This window comes from Pezoporus occidentalis, unplaced genomic scaffold, assembly GCF_034315485.1.
Source record: "Pezoporus occidentalis ecotype Australia unplaced genomic scaffold, CSIRO_AGI_Poc_V1 ctg79, whole genome shotgun sequence".
Classification (NCBI taxonomy): Eukaryota; Metazoa; Chordata; class Aves; order Psittaciformes; family Psittacidae; genus Pezoporus; species Pezoporus occidentalis.
Window position 1 is genome coordinate 208,096 of NW_026916147.1, and position 18,790 is coordinate 226,885.

General features: G+C 49.7%; 2 protein-coding genes across 5 annotated transcripts; both read right to left on the reverse strand.

Moving 5' to 3' along the window:
- Positions 1-1,617: 1,617 nt before the first annotated feature.
- On the reverse strand, positions 1,618-6,889 carry LOC134155508 (placenta-specific gene 8 protein-like). 2 transcript variants are annotated; one of them, XM_062602777.1, is made up of 5 exons: positions 6,339-6,889; positions 2,868-3,012; positions 2,512-2,636; positions 2,071-2,179; positions 1,618-1,775 (listed from the first exon to the last, which is right to left on the reverse strand). In XM_062602777.1, exons 2-4 carry the CDS (start codon positions 2,971-2,973, stop codon positions 2,072-2,074), a joined length of 339 nt encoding a protein of 112 aa, XP_062458761.1. In that variant the 5' UTR covers positions 2,974-3,012; positions 6,339-6,889; the 3' UTR covers positions 1,618-1,775; position 2,071. The 2 variants fall into 2 exon arrangements, with proteins under 2 accessions (XP_062458761.1, XP_062458760.1); XM_062602776.1 differs by lacking the exon at positions 6,339-6,889 and having other exon boundaries at positions 2,868-5,292.
- LOC134155510 (placenta-specific gene 8 protein-like) lies at positions 1,618-12,776 on the reverse strand. Of its 3 annotated transcripts, none has more exons than XM_062602780.1 (5): positions 12,620-12,776; positions 9,489-9,617; positions 9,155-9,279; positions 8,264-8,367; positions 1,618-1,775 (listed from the first exon to the last, which is right to left on the reverse strand). In XM_062602780.1, coding segments are annotated over exons 2-5 (345 nt in total). In that variant the 5' UTR covers positions 9,604-9,617; positions 12,620-12,776; the 3' UTR covers positions 1,618-1,774. The 3 variants fall into 3 exon arrangements, with proteins under 3 accessions (XP_062458764.1, XP_062458763.1, XP_062458762.1); XM_062602779.1 differs by lacking the exon at positions 1,618-1,775 and adding an exon at positions 7,839-7,994; XM_062602778.1 differs by lacking the exon at positions 1,618-1,775 and having other exon boundaries at positions 8,260-8,367.
- Positions 12,777-18,790: the final 6,014 nt, after the last annotated feature.

Genomic DNA, 18,790 nt, shown 5'->3' on the forward strand with positions numbered 1-18,790 from the left:
AAGGCTGCATGGAGACCTCATAGCAGCCTTTCAGTACCTGAGGGAGGCCTACAAAGATGCTGGGGAGGGACTCTTCATTAAGGACTGTAGTAATAAGAGAAGGGGTAAGAGGGTAAACTTAGATTAGACATCATGAAGAAATTCTTCACTATGAGGTTGGTGAGGCACTGGAACAGGTTGCTCAGAGAAGTGGTAAATGCTCCATCCCTGTCAGTGTTCAAGGCCAGGTTGAATGGGGCCTTAGGCAGCATGGTCTAGTGTGAGGCATCCCTGTGCATGACAAGAGGATTGGAACCAGCTGATCTTGAGGTCCTTTCCAATCCAAACCTGTCTATGATTCTACGACAAGAGCCCTGTGAGGATTCAGGTCCCTGCAGGGGGCAAAGTTCTGGTCCCAAGTATGTGTTGGGAGAAAAACAGACCTGGAGAAGAGATACCATGAGTAGGGATGGGCAAAGACATGGGGGCCCAGCAGCCCCTGCCAGGATGGGCCAAGGGATAGAAGGGCCCCAAGCAGGAATGACTTTAGGGGGACCCCATAACAACCATTATGGTGGCAGGGGAGATGAGGGCACAGGGCTCACCTGTCACTGGAAAGGGGCAACCCCAGCACTCATGGTTGGGTGGTTTTGAAGACCTTGATCCTGGGAGCTCTCAGCTCACCCATGAGCTCCAGAGCAGCAGGGCTGTCACTGACCCTGCCACCCTGAATCACACAGCTGCCTGTGCCACAGGGAGAGGCACAGTCCCCATGCCTAACAGACTGTGAGAGATGGGGATTTGGGACCAGCAGCCAGGATTGAGGAGAGGTGACCCAGCAGGGCTGTGGGTCACACACAAGCCAGCATGGCAACACCTGGACCCACAGCAACACGCACACTTTTCTGGCCCCTGCTCAGGCTGTCACCTTGCCACAACCGCTTTCTTCTGCTTCTCTGTGCACATCGTGTTTCAAATGTGCAAATGCACATGTACACACTGTCAACAGGGGCCACAGCCTCTTCACACCAGGGGAATTGCACAATGGGATTTGCAGCAGTGAAAACAGTGGATCAGCCCCAGCCTGAGTTACCTCTTCACCATTCTTCACCATGGCAGGTAATGGATAATGCACACCCAAGCCCCAGCAAGGTTCAGATACTCCCAGCTCTTCCACCACAGTGTATTACACCCAACACCTGCAGCTGTGGATGTCTCACCACACCAAGAACCCTGCTCCAACACTATGGACTCCCAGCAAGGTTTGTGGAGAGGGAAGTGAATGGGACTGCTATCCCCACACCATCACCATCACTCCCCCATTGCTGCTCAGATGGTCCAGGCAGAAACAGGGATGGGTTCAATGCTCTCAGGCCTATGAGCACAGTGATGCTCTCACCAGCTCTGCATGCTCCAGTGTCTACAGAGCAGCTGAGCTGTCCACAGCAGGCCTTTGGTTTGTATTAACTTCTCATTGAAATTTGTGATCTGGTTTTATCCCAGTGTAGGGCTGCAAGCGAAAGTCTCCTTTCTCTGATAACCTCAGCATTGCTCTGACCACACAGCATACAAAAGTAAAATGCTCTCTTCTGGTGCGGCAGGAGGATGCAGAGAAATAAATAGTTGTTACACACAGGCAGGAAGACAAACTCTGCTGTTTATTGGTGGTGTTGCCCAGCAAAGGGGGAATTAATCACAATCAAGACAACCCCTCCATGGTGCATTTCCCAACAGCCCAAGGCGCTGGAGACTCCTGCCCACAGCAGCTCTGCAGGGCGTAGTGAGGACGGCAACATCTGCAGTGGGATGAGATGGGAGAGTCAGGGAGTAGGGCCATGCCTTGCTACACTGTGTGTGTGTCCCAGCCGTGCTGGTTGGACCCAGATGATGAGCCCTTAGCAGATCCCCCATCCTCAAGAGATTCTCAGCAACATTTTGCTGAGGGACAGGTCACTCTTTCACTTGGCCATTGCTGTTTTGACACCACAGCAACCCTGTGTCTTAAGTCAGGTGTCTCTAGAAAGGGAGACTCTGGGAACACATTTGGTTCTGTGCAGCAGTGACTTTATAAACCAGCACCAGCACACCCACCTTACGAGAATATGCCCAGCTCCTTCCTCTGGTTGATGTCTCTCTTCAGCTGGCAGAGAGCACACATGGGGCAGAACACAGTGGAGGCAAAGTCACCCAGAAGGGAGCCCTGTGGAGCAAGGGACATTGAATAACCCCCTTCCCACATCAGCTTTTAAGTGTTCCTATTTTTCATCACCAACACTTTTGGGCATCTCACTCCAGCTCTGCAGTGCACTGCTGACACCCAGCAAGGATTGGGATAAGGTGATGTGCAATAGGATTACCAGAAGCTCACAGCAGTGATGCAGATGTGTCCCTGGCTCACTGCCTGTGGGGCTGCCCATGCAACTTCCTACCACTGCTCTTCCCCTTGGACTCCACCTTATCCTCCCCTGAGCTCACACCCCAGCACCCAGCTTGTGACTGTCACTGCCAGCAGGGCATGCCTGGGCCACTGACCGGGATGTTGTATCTGGTGCGGTAGAGTGTCCTCATGGCCACGCTGGGGCCACACATGCAGCACTCATCCATGTCCTCAGCCACCTGGCACCCCAGGCAGGGGAAGCAGAAGGTTCCACAAAGACCTGTGGACAGCAAGACATGGGCATGGGCTTGGCTGAGGGGTGCAAAGAAAGAGGTAAGGGGACAAAGCTGGTCGGGGGGCCATGGCTCTTGACCTCAGATGAAAGCTGCTTTACTGCTGGTACCCACAAAAGTGGGGTTTGCAGCAGAGGTGATGCTGCAGAATGAGTGGGGAAAACACCAGAAACACACTGTGAGCCAACACCAGGAGCAAGGGGTACATAAGTACTCACACACGTTACAGTCGGAGCAGCAGTCCATCAGCCCTGACTGCCACTCGCCTGCCCGTGGGGCCATTGAACACTGTGGCTGGACTGTGATCACTTGCTGAGAGGCCATTGCTAGCACAGGATTGGGTCTCTCTAGGCGGTTTGTGGTCTGGAAAGAAAAGCCATCAGAGAAAGATGCCACTGGTGTTTCTGAAGTGGGTTCAGGCTGCTTCATTCAAAGATTGAGAGGGCAGCACAGGTTCTCAAGGGGACCCCACTGCCAGGAGCTGCCACTGTCCTTTGCAGCAAAGCCGTCCACAAAACCAGCTCCCCACTAAAGGCAGCAGCACCACATCCCCCTGCCTATGCAAGTAAAATGCCTCTGTAAAGACAGAGATCCTTCTGCTTCAGAACCTCAGTGCTTCAACACTTTGATCCTGTCTTCTCGTCCTCAGTTCATCTTTCATCATTATCGGCTTAAAATAGTGTTAGTATTTTTATGCTTTCAGTGTTCCAAAACTACTACAGCTCAGTCCTAGCTTTCCCAAGCTCTCAGTATTCACCTTCATCTTTGCTTTGGTCACCAAGCACCTCAGCCTGTTTGCCTTCCTCTCCCTTCGTTCTTCACTTGCTTTCTCAGCACGCTTCAAGGCAGTGGATTCTCCTTGTCCCTTTCCATCATCCTAAGCCCAGTGACCAGTTCCTATCACTTTTCCACCTGCCAGTGCCTCATCTTTGTCCTCCTCTTTCTTGGGCCTTCACAACCCCTCTACTGCCTGTCCTTTCCCAGTGAGTGCAGAGCTCCTCATCTGCAGCACAATCCATAAACCCACCTGATTCGTATAACAACTCCATCTCCACCTCTATCTACACCTGTGGCCTCTTGCCTACCACCACCCTCTGCAAAGCGCAGCACCACCCTTTGCCATTCTCATTTCAGCTTTAGAGCTTTAATAATAATAATAACAACAACAATAATAGAGGATGCTCCTCTATAATAATAGGAAGTCCCATGCAGATATACTCCCAGCCCTGTGCCCATGCTGAGCACCACTCTGGTAAGCAGCATGTGAATGAGATGCTCACATGCTTTTACAGCTGCAAAGGCTTCCTCTTTCTTCTAGCACACAGCCACTCATCCTCAGCAATGAAATGATCAGCAGGAAAGCAGCCAGAGCTTTAAACCCCATAACTGCAGGCTGCTGCTCCTCTGCCCAGGAGGGGTCCTAAGACAGCTCCCTGGATAGCTTCTCGCCCACCATCACATCCCTGCACAACCCATGGGCATTTCTGTGGTGGACATTATGTGTGTTCAACAGAGAACGCTTGCACAGTTTGCATCCTGCCTGCACCTGCCCAGCTTTGACATGTTTATCCTGCCTGCGCAGGCAACACTGCTGCCTGTCTGGGTGACAGTGTCCAGGGGGTGCCTGTCAAGCAGCCCTTCCCTCCCTGCCCTGGAGCTCCCTGCCCTTGTGTGACAAGGGAGTGCCTGAGTTTCGAGCTGCTAGGAGGAGCAAAAAGAAAAACAGGGGAAGCTTTTACATTTTGAAGCAAAGCATGATGGCATTAATTCCTGTAAAGTCTTTAAAACCACTCTAAAGGGAACGGGATTATTTTCACAGTAGATTGTAGAATCACAGACTGGTTTGTGTTGGAAGGGACCTCAAAGCTCATCCAGTTCCAACCCCTTGCCATGGGCAGGGTTACCTTCCGCTAGACCAGGTTGCTCAAAGCCCCATTCAAGCTGGCCTTGAACACTGCCAGGAATGGGGCATCCACAGCATCCTTGGGCAACGTGTTCCAGTGTCTCAATATCCTCACAGTAAAGAATTTCTTCCTAGTATCTAATCTAAGTCTACCTTGTTAGAATTACACATCTACACAGAATTTGAGTATTAAAGGCGATTCTCCAGGAATATGGTGGAGCTATGCCTAGAACTCACATGACACCGTAGAGTGCATTACCTGCATCTGACACTGTAGAGATACAGATTGCATTTGTATTGACTATACTGACTATTGTCAACAGGTGGCAAAGGGGTTGGTGGATCTGCCAGCAGCTCACCATAATTTACAGACTAGCCTGGACACATCTCTGCTGTCAGAAACAGCCTGTGGCCATATGGCCAACCCTTGTTCCCTGGTAGTACATAGAGAGAAAAGAGATGTTGGATTATGCTGTAAGATAGAAGAAGGCTTGTAAAAACTCTTGAAGTGATTTGCTCATAACTTCTTTTCTGCTTTCTCCAGGCAGCAGAAACATGGTTGGGCTGCCACTATCTGAGACACCAGTATCTGCTCCCATTAGGTGACGAGTGGCCATTAAGGGGGGACCACTACCCTCAGAGATTCTCTCCACCACTGGCCTCCACCAGAGGTTTAAAAGACAAGGGTGTTTTCTTGCTGTTACAGAACAGGGCTGCTGAGCAGTAAAAAATGCTGCTGTGCTTTCTCTGGAGCACATCTCCTGGCTGTTGGCAGACACCTCTGGGGTGAGCACAGTCAACCCCACCACTCAGGGGTGCAGTGGGGGCCATGGCACCCATCAGATGTCACTGGACATCTCCTACCTCTGCCCCAGTTCTCTGTCCCTTCTTATTCATGCAGAAGTCCCCAGGTAATTCCCATCACCTCTGTAGCCAATGTAACACCCCACAGCACACCAAAATGGCAGCCCCATGGACAGCCTTGGCACAGGATGATTTAAGAAGAGGCAGGAGCCAGGAAGGGCAGGGAAGGGGACAGACCACAGGGTGGCCATGGGGATGCCATGCAGGGAAAGGGATGCCCAGCAGCAGGCAGGACTTCAGGGACCACAGGGAGAAGCACATGTGGGAGCAGCAGCCTGGAAAGGTTTATGAACAGGATCCCACCAGCTTCCTGTGCCAAAGCAAGCACTCGCCCCCCACCAGATAACAAGATTAATAGTAGCACAGTGATGTTCAGTGCAGTCAAGTGATGTTCACTGCTACACACACACTGTGCCCTTTGCAGGAAGGGCTGACTTACCCTTCCTCTCCCCAAGTCTGAGCACACCATGCCTCTGCATGGATGGAGGCTGTGGTATGAGCAGGCAGCAGCCTGGAGAAGCCTCCACTGCACGCTCCTCTCCTGAGAGGTTGCCCAGGCCCTGCACATCACCTTGGGTGCCCCCAACTCTACAGCTCCACAGCATGATCCTGAGGTGCATGCAGGCACATTTTACCCATAACCAAGGTCATAAACTGGCATTTTGCTATGGCATATGTATATGTGTACAAATGAATGATACAGTGCAAAAGCTGCTATCCTTTACCTCTGCTGCCGCTTCTGTTGAGATGCCTGTCAGCAGCACCCAGAATGCTCTAGTTTAGCTTTGAAGTAGCTTTCCAGGTTGAAAATCTCACCTCCATTTCCACCCTTTCCCCTTCCCCAGCAACACCACTTCAGCCATGAGCAGTTTCCATAGTTTTGCATCGCAGCTCTTGCAAAGCAAAGCCAAGCCATACATACCCGATGAGCCGCCTTTGTCCCAGGAGATGCATATCCTTTTCCTGGTTCTCATCCTTTATATGCTCTGGGTGCCCCCTGGTGAATGACCTCCGCTCCCTCTGACTAACAGACCAGACACCGGCTAAGCTGCTGCTTTGCGCAATTGCAGCTTCCCTGCTGAAGGCAGCTTGCTGCAAGCTTGATGCCACTTCTGACAGGCTCCTGCAGCCACAGAGCCCTGATGGGACATACTGCTTTTGGTAGAGGACAGTTTGCATTCAGGCTCCGGCACTGCCTTAATCATTCTGCTGCTAGAGGTGCATGCCTTTTCTTTGTTAAGCCTGAGCATTAGCAAGAACTGACCATAACTGGGTGATGCAGGCGCTGCCTCGAGGTACAGCCACAAAATCAATCCATGCTATGGTGGGATGAAGCAGCAGCGTGGTGTTTCTTCTCTCCCCCTCTCCACTAGCTGTCACCTCTCAGGCTAAAAATGCAGTCTGCTGCATTTCCAGGGATCATTCATAGGAATCTCTGGGCTATCTGGGGTTTAAGCATACCATGATGCAGACCCACCCACAGCACTGATAGAGCTCCACCTGCCCTTCACAAGGTTTGTGGTAAAGAAGGTAAGGGGGGAAAAAATATCATATTTTCCTTAGTCAGTGAAGATGGGGGAAGATTTGTAGGGATCAAAAATCCTTTAGCATCTCTCAGAGAGCAATGGAGAGAGGGGTGGATGTAACTTCTGCCTTTTGGACAGCGTTATCTATTGCAAAGAGCACGCGGGTGTGCTGTGCGTGGCTGTGGCCAGGAGGCGGCAGGGTTTGCCCATGGAGAGGAATGGGCCAACCCACGACCCAGCCAGGTGTACCGTCACAGATCCCCAGAATAAATGAACGGTTTGGGTTGGAAGTCACCTCAAACCTCACCCAGTTCCAACCCCCTGCCACAGGCAGGGACACCTGCCACTAGACCAGGTTGCTCAAAGCCCTGTCTAGCCTGGCCTTGAATACTGCCAGGGAAGTGCATTTACTTATTCCTTGTCTGGAAGCTGTTCTAAACTTTTGGTCATCTTCACAGGCAGGTGGGATTTCCTTCTCAGGTCCATAGAGGAACGTCTCTCTGCAACCCAGGAGATGGAATGGGGTCAGGCAGCTTTATGTTCAGACTGGCTAGCAGCCCTGGATGGACACTGGGACCACCACAGCCGGGGCACCTCAGCACTCAGTGGCCTGCAGCCATCACTCACCTACCAGAAGTCCCAGCTCTGCCCTGGGACAGAAGCCACTTTGCCAAGTTTTACAGCTTGGATGAGTGTGTTGCTCATCCGACACTGGCTCCTCCTATGCATTGAACATCCTTTCTAAAAGCGGAGTAATTAACAAAACACAGTGAAAATCTGTTTCTGCAGCAGGCACAGGGAAATCTCAGCTGCACCAGGGGCTGCCAAGACAGGCAGAGCAGGAGAAGGCTGGGTGCTCTCAGGTGGTGCAAGAGTGACACACACACACACACAGGCAGGAAGACAAACTGCTGTTTATTGCTGCTGTTACCTAGGGAAAGGGAAATCAACCACAGTCAAGGCAACCTTTCCATGGTGCATTTCCCAACAGCCAAGAATGCGGTGACTCCTGCCTGCAGCAGCTCTGCAGGATGCAGTGAGGACAGCAGCATCTGCAATGGGATGGAAGAGGAAGATCAGGGACTGGAGCCATGCCCCACCACACCGTGTGTATGTTCTCAGTCCTCCCCACCCCTTCCTGCACAAGTTTCCCAGCAATATTGTGCTGAGGGACAGGTCTCTCTTGTTACCCACCCGTGGCCATTTCCCCACTGCAGTGACCCTGCATTACACATCAGGCCTTGGCAGGAGAGACTCTGTGAAGCCGCATGACTGCGTGAGGCAGTGGCTCTATAAACCAGTACCAGCATACCCATCTTACCAGAATATGCCCAGCTCCTTCCTCCGGTTGATGTCTCTCTTCATTTGGCAAACAGAGCACATGAGGCACCACATACTGACACAGTAGTCAGAGCAAATGGACCCCTGTTAGGAAGAAATTGGTTAGGGGTGAAGGCTTCCTAAAAGGCGCATTTCAGCCAGGAAGAGATTTAGCATACTCCAGGTTGTGTGCCCTTTGTTTCCTGGCTGGCTGCAGTGTCCTGAGTAGCAGATGCTGGAGAACCCACATGTAGTGGAAAGGAAGGAAAGAGCCCTTTCTGCAGGCTGCAGATAGCTAATTATCTTTTGGCTTCTGAGTTTTAAAACTGGGAGGGAACACACACACAGAAGGAGATTTTTTTGGGCACACTGGTTTTGGGCCAGCATGGTTCGTCTGTGGATGGCACAAACCCCCAGCTGGGAAGAAACCATTTCACTTTTGTACTTTAAGTGAATGTCCACCTTTCTCCTGCATCCAATTACAGATGTTCATATGTGCAACTGGCTTAATCTGTTCTTTGGTCTGCCCACAATTCTCCTAAATCTTTCCCGTCTTTCAAAGATTGGCAATAGCATGGGGAAGCATCAGCCGTGGTCAGCAGCAGCTGAAGGCAGGACTTGTGCCCCCAGTGAAGGCTGCTGGGAAGGAGTTGTGTCCGACTAATGATTAGAGAGTGTTGCTGGACACCATCCCAGGGATCAGTGTGCCCGAGGGTGGCCCAACCCCTGTCCTGTGCTCCTGGCATCATGCAGGATAAAGAAGTGGGGGAAAAAAAGGGGTGAGTGGAGATTGCTGCAACCCTATGCTCATCCCTCATGTGCAGAGAGGGGGGCTTGGGTGCATCTCAAATTCCAGCCCCACAGCACGGTGAGGGGCAGGTTAACCACTGACCGGGATGTTGTATCTGGTGCGGTAGAGGGTCCTCATGGCCACGCTAGTCCCACACAGGCAGCACTCATTCATGTCCCCAGCGAGTTGGCAGGCCAGGCAGGGGAAGCAGAATAACCCGCAGCAGACTGGCAGGGAGAGAAACACAGCAGCATGTGAGGCTCTGCCTGCCCGACCAGCACTACTGCCATCGGGAGGGGAACTGAGAGGACCAGGCTACACAGCTGTAGCTGTCACACCATTAACCCGAGCAGCTGGGGTGAGAAAAGCATCCCGAGAGGGCATGGGACCGACTGCAGCATGTCACTGCTGATGGCTGAGAGATGGGACCACTCACACACGCCACAGTCCGAGCAGCAGTCCATCAGCCCTGTCTGCCACATGTTTCTCGAGGCAGTGGGCACGGCCATGCCGTACTGTGGCTGGATCGTCACAACGGTTGGGACAGCCATTCCTAGTTGCTCTTCTGAAAGAGATGGGAGGGGAAAGGGACGGTTAGAAAAACACAGGATTTGGAGAACACAGGATTTGGAGTTAGTAAAACACAGGATTTGGAGAAGGCTGAGGTTCTGAATGACTTCTTTGCCTCAGTCTTCACTCGCAAAGGCTCTGACCGCACCACCCAAGTCTTGGAAGGTAGACGCAGGGACTGTGAGAATGAGACCTTGGGCCCACTGCAGGAGAGGATCTGGTTCGAGACCATCTTAAAAACCTGAATGTGCACAAGTCCGTGGGACCTGATGAAATCCATCCATGGGTCCTGAAGGAGCTGACAAATGAAGCTGCTAAACTACTGTCCATCTTATTTGAAAAATCATGGCGGTCAGGTGAAGTTCCCGACGACTGGAAGGGAAATATAACCCCCATTTTCAAGAAGGGGAAAATGAATGACCCAGGGAACTACAGACCAGTCAGTCTCACCTTTGTGCCTGGCAAAACCTTGGAGCAGATTCTCCTGGAAGGCATGCTAAGGCACATGAAGAACAACAAGGTGCTTGGTGACAGCCAGCATGGCTTCACTAAGGAGAAATCCTGCCTGACCAATTTGGTGGCCTTCTATGATGGGGCTACGGAACTGATGGTAGAGCAGTTGATGTCATCTACCTGGACTTTTGCAAAGCATTCGACACTGTCCCACACAACATCCTTGTCTCTAATTGATGGATGGACCACTCGGTGGATAAAGAACTGGCTGGATGGCTGCACACAAAGAGTTGTGGTTGGCGGCTCAATGTCTGGCTGGAGACCAGTAACGAGTGGTGTCCCTCAGGGATCGGTGTTGGGACCGGTCTTGTTTAACATCTTTGTCGGTGACATGGACAGTGGGATTGAGTGCACCCTCAGCAAGTTTGCTGATGACACCAAGCTGTGTGATTCAGTTGATACGCTGGAGGGAAGGAATGCCATCCAGAGGGACCTCAACATGCTTGTGAGGTGGGCTGATGGGCTAAAACTTAAACAGGGGAAGTTTAGATTGGATATAAGAAGGAAATTCTTTCCTGTGAGGGTGGTGAGGCACTGGAACAGGTTGCCCAGGGAGGTTGTGAATGCTCCATCCCTGGCAGTGTTCAAGGCCAGGTTGGACAGAGCCTTGGGTGACATGGTTTAGTGTGAGGTGTCCCTGCCCATGGCAGGGGGTTGGAACTAGATCATCTTAAGGTCCTTTCCAACCCTAACTATTCTATGATTCTACAACAGTGCTCAGTTTGGTCCCCCAACCGAGCTGGTTGCCATCACTCTTCAGCAGGCAGCCTTCTGCCAGCTGCCTTGCTGCCACTGGATGTGTGGCAAAGCGTGACCCTATCTTACCCACATTTACATCTTCTCAAGGTTTTTGCATTTTCTGCCATTTTATCCAGCCTTCAAAATAGCATCAAGCCACTGATGTTCCCCACTCCATCCCAGAAAGGCTTCACTAGTGCATAGACACAGTTCACCATTTCCCTTGTGCCAAGCAGGGCTGGGCAGTGAACCTAGGCTAAAGTCAGTGACCCGGGCATTTCAGTTATTGAACTTGTCATATTTTGCACAAGACTGGTGTGGCATGAATAGAAAGCATGCAGGAAGCAGCCATGTTCTCTCACTTCCTCATAACGAAGCCAGGCTCCATGCAAAAAAAGATACTGTAGAAAACGAGTATCTCCGGTTTCTTGTCATAGAGAGCCAGAAAGGCAGAAACTCAATGCAATGTCCCAAGTCTGAGCCCCAGTCCTTGTCTTCCTGTGGTTAAGCAAGCAAGTAAACCCTGAGAACCAAGAAGCCTGAGGTCTAAAGAAAAAATCAACGCAAAAAGCTCTGTGCTCCTGTTCTCCCAGCCAAGGAAAAAACAACACAAAACATTCGCAGATAACAATTACAAGTAAGTTTTGCCCTGAGGCCAAGTTCTTCTAGTTATGCACTAGTAGAAGAAAGAGGGAGGAAAACCTGAAGCCCCTGCCTGCTCACATTTGTTGAGACTTTCTTGGCAAAGGCAGAACCACTGCTGGGTGGTCTGGCTCCTCCCCACCAGCTCTTGAGCTCAGAAGGCAGAATAGAAACCGAAATTGAGTGAATAGTGCTGGGAGGGGGGTTTCTCCTTTCCTCTCCACCCTTTGGGGAGATGCATGCTCCTCCAGAAATCCCACTCCTAGCTCATCAGGCAGCACACACCAGCCTGTGAGCCCGGTGTGGATGCAGGCAAAGGCACCGTATCAGGTATGTGTCAGAGGGAGACATTGGGAAGAGGCATTGGAAGACATGTCTCTCTCCAGAGGGAGACATTTCGAGAGGGAAGCAACGCACTGCTTCCGAGCGCTGCCCTCTGCAGACCCACAGCAATGTCACCAACACGCTGTAAATCTGCTTTCTACACCTTTAGAAATGCATAGTATACTGTGTCCTGAGCATTACTGACATCCTTTCTTCTCTCATAGTTGCGAACATTAATGAAGGATCACAACATTAAGCTGCTCTTGTCACCAATAGCACATCCCATTGGAAAGGACAGCAAACACATAGGGAGAGGAGGTAGCAACATATAAAAGCGACTGACATGCAAGCTTCTGGCAGGATAGCAGCTACATCCAGCACATCCTCAGAGCCCACCAGGAAACACGTACAACAAAACAGCCTTGCTAAGAGGAATTTCATCTTAAGGGTCCATGTAGACAAGAAAGAATCCAATTTAAACAGAGAGCAAAGAACCAGCAGCGTCCTTTAATGCAGTTACACAATCCTGGAAGCAGGAGGAAGCACAGAAGAAATAACCTCTCCATAATCCAGCTTTTTTGCCTAGGTTTTTTTAATCCACCCCCTTTCTCCAAGTAGGATTTGCCATATTTTTGGCTTCAAAAAATGTCCTGGGCAGAAAAAAATAAATAAAATATTAAAAAACCCAAACCACAACAACCACAAAATCCTTTTGCACTATTATCCCACTCTTCCCAGGCTATCAGGTTTTTACTATTCCAATGCTTTAAGAGAACCAACCTTCTGATGAGCAGCCTCTGCCAGTGCCTTCTTCCTTGTTATCTGGAGCCCTGCACAAAGAGGCTCTGGGGAAGATGAAACTAAAGTTTCTCTTTCTTGGAGGCTGTTACTGGCAGTCAGCAGTAAGCAAGTGTAATGGTGGGAGGTAACTAGAAGGGGAGGTCAGGAGCTGTGCCCTTTCAGTATGGTTATAGATATTGCACAATTTTATTTCCCCCTGCCCTGCAAATTAAATCACAGACTGCTATTTGTCTTTTAAAAAACTGATTGCATGTGTATCGTCTTATTCCCTTAACTCTGTGTACATGAGGTTATTGTTTGGGGGAGAACAGCTCTGAGTGATGTGTGTTCATTGGGATAGACATTTCCCCACCATTTTTCCCTAAAGGAAAAGCATACTTCCCAGATTCCAGGCCAGACTAGATGAACAGCACTGCAGGGTCCTTCACTCTGAGCTTTTCCCTTTTCTTGAGGAAAAGGCTTCAGATGAAGGGGTTGTGCCGATCTGCTTGCTTTCACAACCAGGCTTGGGCGACGGAGGGCAGGTTGCATTGGGGTGAAAGGGAAAGGGGTGCCCAGAACAGCCCCTGCCCCAACCTGCTGGTGCAGGGGGCAAATCAGGATGCTCTCCACCAAAGCCAGCAACAACTGGTTTTGTTTAGCAACTACTAGACCTACCTGCCTCACAGAGTGGCTCCCTACAGGTCAGCACCCTGTGCCATGGCATTGTGATGTAGGGGGAACCCCAGCCCCGACTGTCCTCCTCCACTTCTATTGAGCCCAGATGAGGAGGCAGCAGGATGTGATGGTAATTTTGCTTTTAATCCTCTTCTCCATCTCCAGCAGGCATGCTCCCTGCTCCTTCTTAAGGATGCATTTGGGTTTTCATTTCTGGATTAATCAGTATAGCTCATGTGGAGGCTTTCTATAAAAATCAGACTGGTTCCCTGAGTGCTTGTCACAAGCCTCATAGCCCAGCTATTGTAAAATTAACTGAGTCCTTATTATACGCACATCCATTTCTCTCCTTGAGAAACTAATGTTTACTATTTCTTCACCAACATGCCCCAAATATTTAACCACTCATGCCCTGTGCGAGCCACTGGCAGGTTTGGATACACTTCCGTATTTCATAGAGAAGCTGCGACACCAGGACAGTGACTGCTGTTTCCCAGCACAATGCACAGAGCGTGCAGAGAGCACAGAGGGATCTGAGCTGCTCCTTGACAGGAGCAACCAAGTTCAAAGCCTCCCACATAAAGTGCTGATGGCACTTGCTTCCTGCTTGCCACCAGCAAGAAGTTGGGGTTAAACTGCGATTTACCAGCTTTGTCAACAGGCTGGGATTTATGGCGTGTTAAGCAGAGCCTTTTTACCAATAGTACTGCTGAGATAACAGTAAGCCCTGCCCTGAATGCTCCCTTTGGCTTACAACAGCTCCAAAGTCTAACTGCAGCTATCACTGCTTTATGACGGGGCTACCTGGCTGATCCCTGGCTGCATTGTACCTGCTTTCATTTTTATCTTTTTTTTGCACATTTTTCTTTCAATTAAAAAAAAACAACACAAAACCAAACCAAAAAACCAAACATTGCAAGGGGCTGCAGAAATTGAGGTTTGCAAAAAGTTGTAGTTCAGCCAATGCTTTATAGAAGAGGAGATACCTGACTTCCCACCGGCTGGCCAGACTAGGTTGGGAGTCTTCTGGGGAAGGAGGGAGATGGGAAGCTGAAATGCAGTCATTATGGGAGATAACGCATTAAAAGGCTCATCAGCAACACCTTAGGGATTTTAACAGTCTGTTAAAGCTCTGTTCAGAGCGGGGGTGACACTGACTGTCTGAGCAACAAGACCCTGCGAGTGCTTTTCTTTCACAGAAACCTGTGATTCCAGTGCATCAAGCTGTAACTGCCCTTTGTCACTCTGAGAAACCACCACCAAAAACACCTGCATCAGCTCATTCCTTTCACCTGCAGTTTAAGTTGGTCAAAAAACCCTGGAAATATCTCACCAGCGAAATCAAAACAGGAGCTCCTGGAACTCAGCAAGGGCATCGCCATCACCCAGTGCTGGCCCAAGTGTGCCCATCACCTCCCATCGCAGCCACCACAAGGCCTGAGCATCTGCTTATGGCTGGTGGCTGTGGTTCCCCTTCACGTGTGGCTTCTCCTGGTCCATGAAGTGGCACTGGGGGAAGACAGGCAGTCAGCTGCAAAGCACTCCTCTCAGCCACAGCACGGCCAAGAGCAAAACTCCTCAATAGCCAGAAAGAAGTATGGTAACCAGTCCAAACCTGTAATGCCTTTTTCCACACAGTAAGAATAAAAGATTATTTCTGAGGAGGCAGTGGAAAAATTCAGCTGAAATTAATATTCACCTATTTAACATGCATTACAGTAAATGCAATTTTGATAAAGACTCAGGAGTCTTGAAAAACACCTCTTCCTGAATACATTTTTGCTTTCTCTGCGAGAACAAAGTATAAATTATGTGGTTTGCCATTTTATTTTACAGGGACATGGCAAGCAGAAACTAGCTTAATCTATTCTGTGCTGGCACAAACCACATGCAGGCATTCCCACCTGTTCTTTGTACCATTTGAAGCCACTCCACTGCACAACTTTAAACACTGCTGCAAACGAGCAGAGCCACCTTCCACACTACACTGCCTTTGTACTATTAGTTGTATGAACCCTGGTGTCTTGAGCGGCAAAAAGCAGGTTGTTCATTAACAGAGGGTCCACTATAAGCTCACTGGTGTGCAGGTCAGGGGTGGCTGCTTGGTAGGAGGGTGCCTGGGGGCCTCTCTCCAAAGCTGTGGTCCCACCAGCCCTTTCAAAAAGCAGAGTAACAAACTCAGGTTTTCATTTCAGACGCGGAGAAGGACTTCTGCGTATGACACTGGTTTATCCCGGTGTCTCCACTGATCTGATGGAAGAGCCCCTCTCACCCAGACCATGACTCTTTTCCACAACTTGGAATGACTCAAGTGAAAAGGAATGACTCAGATGAAAGGGAAGTCCTTGTAACTATAGAAGTCAGAGGAGAAAGGAGCTGAGCAAGTGTTGGGAGAAATATTCACAGCCCTTGGAAATGTAGCTAAGGGTCAGGTTCACATCTCATCAAAACATAAGTGGCTACAGCTGGTTCAAGGAGAGAACTGTACCCTGCCCATGCCTATGTGTCTCTTGTCCTTCCCATGGCAAGGGCACTGCACACAGTGGAGTGGGTCTGCTCAGCTGGCTCATCAGACACAACATGGTGCTGGGGGTATGGCTGGGAGACACCCAAACACGAAGTCCAGTGTGCAGCGGGGAGCTCACAACTGGGGCCAAGGGCCCTAGATCCTCATATATACGGCTCATGCCAAGCACGTCAGACCCAAAGGAAAGTAATAAGGAAGTGGTTTCACATCCATCTGTGGTCACATGCTGGCTTTGTGCAAAGATTTGTCACAAGAGGTTTCACGCAGCCTGGTTGAGCTGCTTCCTGCACTCATCTTCTCTTACTTCTCAACATCCTGTCAGCAGTGCTACTCTTCCTCCACTCAGATTTACTGGCCTGAGAATCAGACTTCATCTGAGGAGCTCACGAGTTAAAAAACAACTAAGGTAAAAACCAACAATCAAATCAACCCCCTTGTATCAGTCTAGTTCAATTAATTAGTTTTGTAATTAATTCCCTAACTCACACATTCACTTCGCTCGCACTCACGCACAAGCAGAAGAGCTACCAGAGAGCATGGTCCTCCTGTCCCCGTCCTCATGCCCAAATGGTGGCTGGAAGCAGGAGAACCCCAGAAGTGTGGCTACCAGTTCCAGAGGCTTTTTTGGGTAAGCTGACCTGTGTCTACCTTCCACCTTGGACATGTGCTCTATGCCAGTTCTATGGCCTTCCAAGAGTTTTATCCCAAGCTGCCTGCTGCTGCCACCATGCTGCAGGGAACGATGGATCTTCCATTCTCCTGTCCCTTGTGTCCAGCATACATGATGCCCTTGCTTTAACCTGACGATGCTGCTCTCAGCATACACGAGGAACGCATTAGCCCAAAACCTGAGCTGAGTGCGCAGCCATACATCGTGCATCACAGATTTAATCCAACATTAACCATGGTATTGGCAGAATGACACCCAACACACTTTGTAACAGAATTTGACATGCAACAAGTACTTTGTGTATTGCTGTTACTTAGTAGAATAACTTGTGCTGTGAGTTAAAAAGGGCCTTTACTACTCAATAACAAAGGCGCTTTTTAAGATGAGAGAAGGCAATCTGAGAGCTGGGCTGGATGATGTGCAAGCAGGGGAAGCTGTGCAGCTCCACATCAGCTGTGTGCACATGACCATGAGTCCTGCTTGAAGGAGAGCTTTGCTCACCTTCAGTTCTACAGCAGTCTTGTTTCTCCCCTCATCATGTCTGCACATGATGCCTCTTGTGTATGATGGGATTTCTTCCGTGTGACTTATGCAGCACGCAATGTGCTCCCCCTGATAGCCTCTCATGGTAGTTCCCTGTGTGTTTAACCTCCAATTTTAGGAAGTACCTTTTGACTTACGTTGGTGTAAATAAATCAGTACTGAGCAGCTCAAACTCTTGAAGTCAACTTTTTAGTCGTTCCCCCCCCCCCATAAATTGCCACTGATTTCTTGAGCAAGGCCTGAAGACAGCAGATAGGCACAACAGTCACCACCTTTGCACCCCCTCTGTAGCAGATGGCTTCCCTGCATGGATGTCCCAACATCTCAGAGGACCCCTGACAGCACAGCATCTCATGATGGGGCTAAGAGACACAGGAAGGACTGAGAGGACTCTCTCCCCGTCCTGCCCAGCATATTAAAATGGGTGACTGATCCCTGGGCTGTGCTGGCTGCAGAGACAGCCCCTGCCAGGTAAAGACCCAACAAGGGACGAACCTGCCGGTGCCAGAGCCCTGCTTGGGGTTGAGCAACTGGGTCTTTATCATCTGTCACCTGGGAGAGGACGTATGCACTCCAACAACACCAGACCTTCAGCCTGTCCTTTACACCACCAAGTGATACCATAAAAGTCAGCAAGTAAAACTCTCTAAGACTTGCATTGGAATCTTAGAAAGTGGGCATTCCTTATTGCAGAGCTGGAGACATGGAGATCCTTCCACCTGGAGTTCTCAAAAGCAGGCATTGTATGACAGTGATACATACATATTCATTAGATTTCCCAGGAAAGCCCTATATATATGTAAATCATTTCCTGGAACTCATGAATAACATTCCTCTTTTATCAGTGTTTTACCAAAATTTGCTTCAACAGGGCCTAGGCGGGCACCCTTTGTTCTATCTTGATTACAGAGACACCTATTCTACTCCTGGTCAAACATTTCCTGTTACCTAAGTTGCTCATCACAGAATGTATAGAAGACAGCTCAGTTCATTGCCTGCCAGGCTCAGCCCACTCCATAAGGGTTAGCCCTTTATGATCTCAGCAAGTTGAGTATCACAAGAGCAACCTCAGCCCTATTAGCATCATGGATAATGTGCTTAGACAGACTAGGCTCTCTGCCCTGGGTCTTCACCCCAAGCAGGAAGAAAACAGGAGACCTCCCAGCCCCTCTCTCTGTCAGACACTGTCAGCATGACAACTTTTACAGTGACCTGCCAAATCTTTGATTTGTTGCATTACTGCATCTATGTCTGGTGTCATGCATGGGGAAGTTGGGGAGGTGGGAGAAAAGCGTCATGCCAACACTATGCAAACAAATTCTTTAAAGTCCCTTCCAACCAATGCTTAAATAAAGCACAGCAGTAATGCAGGTACTGCCAAAAATCACGTTATGGTGTACACAAAGTCTGTGCTTTCCTTCATTTTTTCTCTGCGGTACTTTTATTTCCATTTATACATTTCCTGGAAAAGTGGTTAATAGCATGACAGCATTTGTGGGGAAATAAGCAATGACGAAGCTGGAAAATATGTTTGACGTATTTGGTCGTGCTACAGCATGACATCCAACACAAAGCACACGGGTCTTTCCATTAAGCAGCCAGTTAACGCTTTCCTTGGAACAGTTCACTCATGCTATGCATGTGCGCTTTGCCTGCAGGGTTAACTTGGAGGCAACATTTTTTCACTTCAATATACTTTTCATTCAGAGCTGAACAATACTTTGATGCCAGCCCTGGAAAAAAAACAAGGCAC